The sequence below is a fragment of the Rhinolophus ferrumequinum genome, chromosome 6 (genome assembly GCF_004115265.2).
Source record: "Rhinolophus ferrumequinum isolate MPI-CBG mRhiFer1 chromosome 6, mRhiFer1_v1.p, whole genome shotgun sequence".
Taxonomy (NCBI): Eukaryota; Metazoa; Chordata; class Mammalia; order Chiroptera; family Rhinolophidae; genus Rhinolophus; species Rhinolophus ferrumequinum.
In genome coordinates, this window is record NC_046289.1 from 35963779 (window position 1) to 35975923 (window position 12145).

Here is a 12145-nt window from a genome sequence, read left to right on the forward strand (position 1 = left end):
ATCAGGTATTGAGTAAGCAACTCCTGAAATATGATTGGTAGAGACGACTCCGGATGTGCTTGACTGAGCACTGATTGGTAAATTGAAGGGTCAGGAAGAGCAGTTCGGCACGAGGATTGGCAGTGGAGTGTCCCATGGAAACTGAACCCGGAGCTGCGGCCAGGACTTGCACGGGGGCGGGGCAGGTTCTTTCCAAGGCGCCTGCGCCAAACCGGCTTCCCGGCGCCATTTTGTCTGGGCAGCTGTGGCCGCAGTTCTATCGCATTTCATGTTTCTGGAAAGAGGAGAGGCAAGTCTTTCCCCCGTAGTTTCTTTTTACTGCGGCCCTCATCCACGGTTCCCTCCAGGACAGCACCTAGTGAACGTCAGAGGAGTCGCAGCTGTGCTAAAAAGGTCAGTTGGAAGTTACGGTTGTCCGATTGATGGGAGGATGGCGCAGCTCTAGCGGCACTGGCACCGGAAGTGAAGGGGCCACAGGGCAGCCATAGCAAAGTTCTCCCTGCGGCGGGGTGGGGAGCGGGGGGCGGGATGAAAGAGGACGAGGCTTCCTCTCCCGCCGCGAAAGAGAAAGAGGCGGAGAGGATTTGCACTTCTCTTCCTCCGGACTAATCCTTTGGACTCCGCTCGAGAGCCTTTCTGGGGTCTGCTCCTCCGAGCCGTTCTTCCTCCCTTTGACAGTGCGTTTCGGGAATTTGTGATATTCTCAGCCAAGTGCCACTGGCTGTGGCCGCTTCCTTAATTAAGATGGGGAAGGCAAGGTTCTTAGACATATCCTGCGTGGGGAGAGGTGTTTCCGCGTGGTTCTCACGAGATTAAGCTCAGGTTTCAGAACGCTGAGGAATTCACTTGCATAGACGCTGCTACTCTGACCTTAGAAAAGCAGCTGTTCCACAATGCACGAGGCATATGCTTATTTTTTAAAAAGGAAATAGCAATGGTTTTGCAGGGACAGAAAACACGTTAGATAAAAGGACCTCTCGGGTAGGACTTTGTTCAGGGCAGCCATCGATCTTGTTCTATTAGCAAAATCTTATGTTCTGTTAAATAAAACAAAAACACGTTTGAAATGGTGGAAATGGATTGACAAGCTATAAATGAATTAGGAAAATGGAAAATATCGTCGGTAATCCAAGTTGACTAAATATACTCAAAAAGCAAACATTTTGTCTAAAGCTAGATCAATTTTTCATTCATAACAGTGATTTTTTTTTTAATTAAGAAAGTGAAATATATGTTGGTATTTCTACGGAGTAACCTAGTCGCACTAATCTAGGTAGCTTCTTAAAAGTGTCCTCGTAATACTCGTTATGAACCCTATTACTATAGATTGGTGGGGCTCCAGACTAGAAAATGGTTGAGTGATTTAATAATTATTGGGTTTTTGTTGGCAGTTGGTCTGAAGAAAACAGGACCTCTCTGAAAAATATCCAGAAGTATTACTGAGGTGAGTTCCACCATCTAAAAAATCTTTAGAATTGGGGAGACTGCCTGGAAAACTATTTTGTGGACCAGTAAAGTAGAGCCATACATAGCAAAGTGGAAGAATGGTAGTTGAAAGATGATTTGTTTTGTTTTGTTTTGTTTTGGTAAAAGGTTCAAGTGACTCTGTCCAGTTAGCTTCCAGATATTTTACAATGAAATCTCAAGGTTAAGGCATACTGATGAATTTGTCTACCCATTCATGCAGTTCGCATTTCTGCACTTACGTACCTAATATTTTTATCATGGGACAATATGAACATTTTCATGAATTTTTTTTCTCCCTATTTAAAAATCTGGCATATAGGAATAAGATAATTCAATAAGGAGAGAAGTGATTTTTTTTTCTTAAGGAAATTATCAAACAACACTGCTGAATTTCCCAATGGGTAATCACCTATAATTCCACTACACAACTTTCAACTGTTATTATCTGATCCAAATAACATGTCAGTAGGCATTCGGAAATTACTTAAAAGCCAAAAGAACACAAAAGTCTCTTATAGCCCCTCCACCAAAAGTTACAGTTTATACTACACTTAAACAAAGGGGTTTCTCTTTTTAATTGGTATTGTTTTACAAAAGTTCATTTGAGTTGTGCTCATTTTGTCATCCGTATTTTTCTTTGTAGAAAACATTGGTAACATAGGAAATACTTTGTTCTTAAAGCATTTTTCATGGCTGCATAGTGTTCTAGAGGATAGCCGTACCATAATTCATATAATCTGATCTCGGAATTTCTGGAATAACAATAACATGTCTTAATATCTTTGTGTATATTTTGAAAGATTTTGGCTAAGAACTGACATCAATGGCTAAAATTTCTAGGTATCTAGATCTTCCTTCACTTCCTTGATTATTTCTTTAAAATAAATGCCCAGAAGCAGAAATATAAGGCCAAAGGGATTGTACATTTAAAGCTTTTGATCCTTGTACTGTTGCCCATCAGAAAGCTTTTGGTCTTACTGCACTTAGGTTTTTGTTTTCTTTTTTGCTTTTACTACATTTTGCCTTTTTTTTTTCTTTAACTTTATATTTTAACTTTCTATCCTGGTCTCATTTATTCAAGTAGAATTATTACAATCTGTAAGTCACACGTATAGTAAAATAAATTAGAGAATTTTTATTGGAGGTTACGAATGATTTCTTAAAGCTAATTTGGTTTCTTAACACTAATTTTTCACCCTAGAGTAGTCAGGCATGTGTGCAGTGAAACATTTTGCTACATGGAATTGACATTTAGAGGTTGTGAAAAACAAATTGTTTTTATGGTATAGTTAGTTGAGTTTAACTATTTTATGTTTCCCTGTAACCTTCCCTGAAGTTTTCCATCCTTATGTGCATTCTCTTGGTGCTTTTGTAACCTCACAGGACCCTTTACATGCCTCTCTCAACATTTACTTGATAATTGTTTGGCTCTTCCCCAGTTTGAGACTGTTCATCCAGAGGGCAGCAACGGAGTTTTAATCACTGTTAGGGTTGCCTACCTGATACATGGTTGATGCTCTGTCAGTATTTCTTATGAATCTGTGTGTATTATATACAAAATATGTAAGATAAGCTAACTTACATTTTCTTTAACAGTAATTCTTTTCTGAGAATTTATTATGTTCCACAGATGCTGTCTTAACCTTCAAAACTTTTTAATGTTCCAAATATTTGAGTTGATACTGAATTAATTTGTAATTCCTAACATAATGAGAACTCATTAAGAATAGTTATTCAAGATTTTGTTTTCTCAGTCTTTTTAAGGAATTTATGACATCTTAATGGAAGGCAACTATAGACGAATATTAAGTAAACCATCGCTAGATCATCTCTTAGGTATGAAAGATAAAGTATGATAGAATTGTTTTTTGTAAATTATTTCAGCAGGCCCAAGTTAATGATGTTTCCTACAAAATCAAAGTTGTACATTTTTAACGTTTCTATAATGAAAAGCTATTTTGAAAGTGGAATGTTTTATTTATTTGTTCAGGGCTTGCAATTGAGGCTATATAATTAACTTCCCAATGTGATATTTTAGACTGAAATCTCAAAATTAGAACACAGCTATGGGATTTGTTTACCCATTCATGATTCCCGTTTCTGGATTCTTAATTACGGAAAACTGAACGTTTTAATACTGGCATACATTCTTAAATAAATGTGGTTATGTTATACATCATTTTAATACACATTTCTCACTTTGTTTTTTTGCTAATGACTTATTACTTGCTGTTTATTTTATATTTAGACTATGGAAATTATGTTAGACAAAAAGCAAATTCGAGCGATTTTCTTATTCGAGTTCAAAATGGGTCGTAGAGCAGCGGAGACAACTCGAAACATCAACAACGCATTTGGCCCAGGAACTGCTAACGAACGTACAGTGCAGTGGTGGTTCAAGAAGTTTTGCAGAGGAGACGAGAACCTTGAAGATGAAGAGCGTAGGGGCCGGCCATCGGAAGTTGACAATGACCAGTTGAGAGCAATCATCGAAGCTGATCCTCTTACAACTACACGAGAAGTTGCTGAAGAACTCAACGTCAACCATTCCACAGTCGTTCGGCATTTGAAGCAAATTGGAAAGGTGAAAAAGCTCGATAAGTGGGTGCCTCATGAGCTGACCGAAAATCAAAAAAATCGTCGTTTTGAAGTGTCGTCTTCTCTTATTCTACGCAACAACAGTGAACCATTTCTCGATCGGATTGTGACATGCGACGAAAAGTGGATTTTATACGACAACCGGCGACGACCAGCTCAGTGGTTGGACCGAGAAGAAGCTCCAAAGCACTTCCCAAAGCCAAACTTGCACCAAAAAAAGGTCATGGTCACTGTTTGGTGGTCTGCTGCCGGTCTGATCCACTACAGCTTTCTGAATCCCAGCGAAACTATTACATCTGAGAAGTATGCTCAGCAAATCGATGAGATGCACCAAAAACTGCAGTGCCTGCAGCTGGTCAACAGAAAGGGCCCAATTCTTCTCCATGACAGTGCCCGACCACATGTTGCACAACCAATGCTTCAGAAGTTGAACGAATTGGGCTACGAGGTTTTGCCTCATCCGCCATATTCACCTGACCTCTCGCCAACCGACTACCACTTCTTCAAGCATCTCGACAACTTTTTGCAGGGAAAATGCTTCCATAACCAGCAGGATGCAGAAAATGCGTTCCAAGCGTTCATCAAATCCCGAAGCACGGATTTTTACGCTACAGGAATAAACAAACTTACTTCTCGTTGGCAAAAATGTGTTGATTGTAATGGTTCCTATTTTGATTAATAAAAATGTGTTTGAGCCTAGTTATAGTGATTTAAAATTCAGTCCAAAACTGCAAGTACTTTTGTACCAACCTAACAAAATTAGAAGAAAGGAAGACATTCTACGTGGATGTAAGGTTGTGATCAAGAATGCCATTATGTAAGGAAAGCTGTTTTTGGGACAGTGAGTAAACAAGTTTGGAGAGGATGACTGACTAAAGATTACATTGGGAAAATTGTATGAGGCCACCTTGTGTTTCTAGAATTAGTTGAACATCAGAATTATATGAGGTGCTTGTGTTCTATACAGGTTTGGGAATCTCTAGAGAGCCTTGAAAGCTGGGGTGTTTGCAGAAATAGTTTTGTTTTTCTTTCTTTCAAATTTTACAAAGCAAAATGAAACTAAACAAAAATCACTTAATCCCACCCCAACATTAGATTTTTAAAATTTCCTTCTTCCTTGTCTGTATGTAATCTTTCTTTAGTCGTAATTTTTATTTGTTCCTTTAACACTGTAATAAGCATTCACTATGACTACACAGTCTCCATAATTTTAATGTCTAAAAATGTTCCATCGAACTGTTTTGTCTGTAACTTCATTTTTCTGTTGCCTGATTGACCATTTAGGTCTCAAAAGGTCATTGTATGAACTTTTTTATGACTCTTAAAACATTGCCATGTTGTTTTCCAAAAGTTGTAATTTACAGTGTCACTGTCCCTGTGAGTTTACCTGTGCCAGTATTGGGTAGTCTATAATCACTTTTGCTAATTTAATAGGTGAAAAGTATGTTGAGCTTTCTTTCTCTTTGTAATATTTTTGTTAACTAGTGAGGTGGGAACTTTTTCTATAATTTCATTTGCTGAGTATTAGTAATAGACAAGTTGTCTATTCAAGACTTCTGTCCATTTATATATTAGCCTTGATATTTTATTTCTTAATTCTTGGACTTTATTATACTAGCTAGTAGTAATTTGCTGCAAATATTTTCCATATAGATTCCCTTTTGATTTTAGTCATTTTTGTTGAGGGTTTTGTAACAGACACAGAGGAATGTGATATCCACAAAAGGTATGATTGAAAAATTATTTGGAAACTGTCCAGTGTGACTGAACAGATGACAGAAGAATCGGAAGTAGGGAGACAGTTAAGATAATGTTGCAATGGTGTCAGCATGAGATGAACCTAAAGTATGACCTGGAGAGAGAGAAAACAATAGGTGAACAAGAGATTGTGAGGGAAAATAAAAAGTTGACAGCATTTCATCTCTTAATGATTATAGAGGTAAAAAAGAAAGAAACCACTCAAGATTTTAAAGAACAGGCAATAGATCATACTATTAACTAATTTGGAAAGTCAGGAGAGGCCCCTGGTTGGTAAGGAAGATGAAGTCAAATTTTAAACATGCTAGAGCTTGAAATGTCAGTAAGCATCCAGTCTTGACTCATGCCTGTGAGTTCCTTTATTGGGACAAGGCATGTGCTGGACCTTATGTTGTTTTCTATATTTTGACTTTCAATTTCATTCTTCCATTCGATTTTGGTGCTTTTACCAGGGCTTTTCTATTTCTGATTTTTAAAGTACAATTTAAAAAGTTAAAGTGAATTAGTAAGTAAAATAAGTGTAGTTGGAAACCAGGTGATTGTCAAAGTAAGGGAAGGTTAGATTTTCATGATAAAAATAATATTGTGTAGTATTAAGAAAGCATCTTATAAATATGTGTGCTTTTAAACTGTTCAGATATGTGGGGTTAATTATCTTTCCATCCTCTTCCTCAATAGACTTAAGTTTTGTGTTTTATTTTGATTTTAACAAATATATAGAGGTAACGTAATTCTGTGTAACATGAATGTTTAGCCAAGATTCTTTAAATATATGAAATCTAAGTAAAGGTATTGCCTTATTTTTGGAAAGCACTTTTATTTCAATAGATGAAAATCAGTTTAAGGAAGGACTTTGGCAATTAGATATCCAAAATGTAGAATAGGCTAACTTTTGACTGTTCTTCAAGAGCTTAATTTAACCAGTTAGTATTCATTGGTCTCCTCCCCCCGCCCTTTTTCCTAGGGCTTTAAAAAATGTTGTCTGCTATTTAGCAACGAAAAAGTTACAATTTCGTTTCAGAAAAAATAAATTTTTAAAATGTTCCATTAGGCACCAGTCATGATACTAATTTTTTCTTTTTGATTCAGCTTGTTTTTATGAAACGATTTTGGGACGGTATATGAGCTTAAGAAATTTGAGCTACTTTGTTACATGTATCAGGACTCTTTGATCTCAAATAAGTATAAAAAAGTTTTCCTATCATACTGGTAGCTCTGAGTTACGTTATCTATAGGTTGAGGGAAAAGTAATACATTCAGAAACATAACATTTGTTCGTTAGTTTTTAGCATCCGTAGTTTTTAATGACGATGTGGTTGTATATTTTAATTGCTTCTCTTTTATTAATCCGTTGCCTCTGGTACCTTTTATTTTTCAAAGATTAAGTCATTCAAGTTACTTACAGGATGTAAGTCTTCACCATTCCCTCCATTAGAATAGCTTTAAAAGTTATTCCTGGATAGCAAAGATACTTCAGCTTTAGAATGGGTAGGTGTGGCCAGGCTTTTCATGGGAGGGATGGTTTAGGGCAAATTTCTTAACCTCTGTGCCCCATCTGTAAAATCAGGATTGTAGAACTGACCTGACAAGGTTGGGATTAATAAATGAGTTAATACATGTAAAGTACTTAGAATGATGCCAAGTATTTAGGAAGCACTCAGGTAGGTGGTATTGTTAAGTATGTATAATGATATATAGTGTCTGTCATTAGTGTGTCATTCAAAGAATGCTTTAAAAGAATATTATATTTATATACCCAAAAAAAAGCATCTAGACTTTTTACCTCCCATTCAATACCTTCCTGAAGGTCATATCAACTTTAAACTTCTTTTCAGGTATTATTTGCTGCAGTTACACTAAAACAATCATGGTTCTCCTCTACAAGGTCTGTGTTTTCCCTGTTCTTTGTTTTTTATTCATGCTTTTCCCACTATCTGGAATGTTGCCCTATCACATGTTCAGTAGCTACTTTTTATATGAAGCCTCCTTTGGTACCTCTACAACTATAGGTAATCTGTCCACATGAATTTCACATATTTTCTGTTACATGATTCCTACCAGTTTCTATTTTGCATGTTAGTTTTTTATTCACTTTTTATCCACTTTGATTTTCTTCACTAAGTTATGACATTCTTACAGACAGAAAACTACCTTACTCACCTTTGTACGTTTAGAACCTGTCACAGGCCTTAGTACTTAGTAGCCACTCATTTGTAGAATGAAAGTTTATAAAAGGTACAGCAAGCTGAAATGGACAATATATGCCAGTGAAAATGTGCTTTGTCAGTGTTTGTACACTAGGAACATCTTGCCTGATCATTTACTTAAAATGAGATCACTTGAGGTTTTAGGAATTGGGTCAGATTCAAGAACATGTAGGGGGTAGAGCAAAATCGGGAACATCCACAGGTCGAGAATTTTCATTAGAATGTTTTCCTCTTGTTTTTAAAGATGGTATGTCTAACCACCAGACCGATTGTTTTTCTGACAGTAACTGATTTTTCATAGATCTGACCGCCCACTAATCTTCCTTAGCACTAGTGATCCAAATTTGTGAAAGTTTGGCTAGGACTCAGGGTTGATCTGCTGCCAGTAACAGAATATACCAGCCACCTGATTCAATCAGTTATTGCACCCATAATCTCACTCTACAGGTGTATTTTTCTCATCACATAATGCATCGAGGCATGAAAGTAAGAGGCTGGGAATTTGGAACTGGGTGAGATACTTCATGAGGAAACTTACTTGATCCTTGGTTATTATAATATTGATAGGGTCTTCGCCTCTAGATTTAGAAGAAATGGTAATGAGTGCAAATAGGGAGATAATTTAAAATATCGGGCTCATAGTAGGCATTCATAGAGCTAAAGTGGCAATTATGTCCTCTTAGCTCAAAAATTCTTCTACAGTAGTCCAGTGGGATGTTGGATTGAGTGCCGTGTTTCCTCGAAAAATAAGACCTAGCCAGACCACCAGCTCTAATGCGTCTTTTGGAGCAAAGATTAATACAAGATCGGTCTTAATATAATATAGGACCAGGTCTCATATAAGACCAGCTCTTACATTAATTTTTGCTCCAAAAGACGCATTAGAGCTGATGGTCTGGCTAGGTCTTATATTCGGGGAAACATGGTAAGTATCCTAATATAGAAAACACTTATTTGAAAACCAGATGTTCTGTGCTGTTACCATAAGCCTGTTCTCATTGGTTGTGACCTGGGGTACATTACTCTACATGAACGTTTGCTTTTAGTGTGTAAGGGTCATTGGCTTAGGAATTTATAATTCTGAATACCTAAGTTCCAATCCAGCACCATATTTTTCATATAAGAATCCCTATAAGCATACTTATAATAGTTACGTATTTCTGAAAGGTTAACTGATATTTAACAACCCCTGAGAATCAGAAGTATTAGATATTGACTCAATTTTAGCACTTAAGGACGTTGCTATTCCTACCGCATGGGATCAACTTGTGAGCAGCTTTAATGTACTACCTACTTCAGTTTTAACATGTGCTTTGAATGCTTTCATTGGCTCGGAAAACATATTTGAAATAACAGCTCAGTTAAGTTCACTGATTAATTCATTATAGTGAAGTTTCTACTTTGTGTACTGGCCACACACAACAAATGAAAATATTGTGTACTCCAGTATTTTTTCCTGTAGTTCATTTAAATAAACAAAACTGATGTAACCCACAAAGTTGATTTCATGACTTCCTGTGGGTCTCAACCTGGTTTTGGATGGGTGGGTTGACTAAATAATGTTTTACATTTGTTTGGTAGTTTAACATTTTACTAGATACTTTGATGATACTACTATACCCTTAAGATACAAATTAAGTTACCTGATAAAAAGATACAAATTGTTACCTGCAAATGCTTCCTGTTTCAGCAGCAGTAGAATTGGAGGGGCTGCAGAGGAAGGCAGCTGGGAGAAATCATGGGGGCAGAGTTTATGTTGTGTTTTTTTTTTTTCCTTTTGTTGGTTAATGGTATGTTTGGTAGTGTTATTGGGTCTGCTAATCCTCACGGCCCACTTAGAGATTTGTATTCATATTTATTTGTATTTCGGGTTACCTCAAATTGTACAGCAAGCACACACTTTTTCCCCGAGTAGGTTTCCTCAAACCAAACCAGAAATCATTGTTTTTAACCTTTGTCTTTAGTCCTTATATGCAGTCAAAAAACTGCTTCCAGTGTTTGTATAATTTTGGTGCTTAGACAGGACAGGGAGGGGGGTTATACGAAGGAACTTTAAAGAAAAGCTTGTGTTCTTGTTTCATGGTTCCTCTATGTATCACGTAATACTGTCTTTAACACCTTTAAATTGCCAAGGGAACCTTGGTAACCAAAGCAGATTTTTGCTGTTTTTCTTCTCAAATGTGAAGTTCTGCATTTTACTACACTGTCACGAGTAACTAGTCTGTTACCAGTAAATACTTAAGCCACAAAACTTGCTTCTCTATGCTGCCAAGTACTTCCTGTTTTTTCAGATTTCCATTTAGGGAAAAGAATGGATTTAGAGTAGATGAGCCCGAGTTTCATGTTTAAAGAATCTCTCCTGAAATTGTTTGGGAGCTGTCCAATATCGAGATGGTAGAAAAAAATAGCACATCTTGCCTACACATGAAGTCATTTGTCAGAAAGCTTCATTTGGCTTTGTATCATGAAAGAGAGGGTTGCCAGGAAAAGAAACTTTTTGTTGCAGAAAAAATTACCATATGACGTGCCAAGGTTGTCTTTTGCTTTTAGGCTTTCCATATCAAATGTATTTCCGTTTGTGAATGAATCATTACACTGCCTGTGAATGAAGAATCTATGTTCATTTCTAGTAGACTTTTCCTTTACAGATATGTAAGAACTGCATTCAGTCACATTTTTTCCATTTTTTCAGTAGAGACAGGTGAAAGGTCAAAGGGTGATTAGAAATGGGCTACATTGTGAATACAGAATATCTGGGGGGAACAGTTACATTAAAATGATTTTAAGATTCTTTTGTTACTAAAATAGTAACATTTAGTTATACATTTAGTTATACATGATGAATTACCTGTCACTTTTATTCTATGAAATCGACTTCTAATTAGGTGTTAATACAATGTGTCAGTAGAACATACTTTCAATGTAAACTTGAATCCTCTGGTATTGCTGGTAAGAGAATCTTGTGTTAAGGCTCTTTTGCAATGATAGAACCAGGTGCTTCTATAAAATTTTCTTCAACCAAATTGACCCGGCCTAACTTAAGTCAGAGCTCTTCTCTTTTTCGATCTGTCAGTAAAATATGAAAGGTGCTTGTTAATCCCTGAACGCTTATGCAATTTCTCTTCCTTATCGCCTCCATGGCATTTTGGAAATTTTCAGAGAACTGATGCTGAATTTTTAGGTATCTGAAACCATCTACTATAAAGGTACATTTTGTTTTCTTCTAGAAGTTTTAGAGTTTGGGGTACATTCTGGCTTATGATTGACTTAATTTCTGTACATTGTACCAAGGTATGGTTTGGTTTTTGGTGTTGGTTTCTGTTTTGCCTATGATGTCCAGTTATAGCACCATGTGTGAAAAAGCACTATCTTCCATTGATTTGTCTTTTTACATTCGTCAATCAATTGACCTATCTCTGAGTCTATTTTTGGACTTCATTTGATCCCATTAATAAGTTTAAAAACAAAACAGTTTTGAAATTAAAGTGTATATCTTATTACATTAGCCTTTATAGTCTTGAAATCAGGTGGTATGAGTCTTCCTTTTCTTCGAAATTGTTTTGGCTGTTCTAATTCCTTTTCCCATAAAAATTTTAGAAACAGCTTGTTGATTTCTTATCACCTCCCCAACCCCCAAAAAGGAGCCTCTTGGTGAATTTGATTGGTTTACAATGAATCTAAATCAGTTTAGGGAGACTTGACAATTCTTGAGTCTTCTGATCATTTTCTCTCACCATTTTATAACTTTCAACATAAAGTCACACATTTAAATTTAAATTTATACCTTAAGTATTCCTGGTTTTCATGCTAAATTCAATGGTATATAATCCTCATTTTACAGATGAGGGAATTAACTTGCCCAAGGTAACACAATTATTAAGTGACAAAGCCAGTTTGAAACCTACATGAGCTTATAAACCACTATCCTGGTTTTAATTACAATGCTAGTTTTATTGTGAAATTGTGGTTACAATGATGGCGGAAAGGAAGCACTTTTTTTTGACAAGAAAAATCCCATTACTGTGCTTCTATAAAAGAATTGATCCCCCAAAGTTTATATACTTTCTCAGCTTGGGTTTTCCAAATCTGTTCAAATCCTAAACCATGCTTATCTT

The 12145-nt window shown here is 36.4% G+C and overlaps 1 protein-coding gene across 1 annotated transcript; it reads left to right on the forward strand.

Moving 5' to 3' along the window:
• The first annotated feature begins 83 nt into the window (after nt 1–83).
• On the forward strand, nt 84–11664 carry LOC117023401 (histone-lysine N-methyltransferase SETMAR). Its single transcript, XM_033108076.1, has 2 exons — nt 84–393; nt 3716–11664. Exon 2 carries the CDS (start codon nt 3719–3721, stop codon nt 4742–4744), a length of 1026 nt encoding a protein of 341 aa, XP_032963967.1. The 5' UTR covers nt 84–393; nt 3716–3718; the 3' UTR covers nt 4745–11664.
• Nucleotides 11665–12145: the final 481 nt, after the last annotated feature.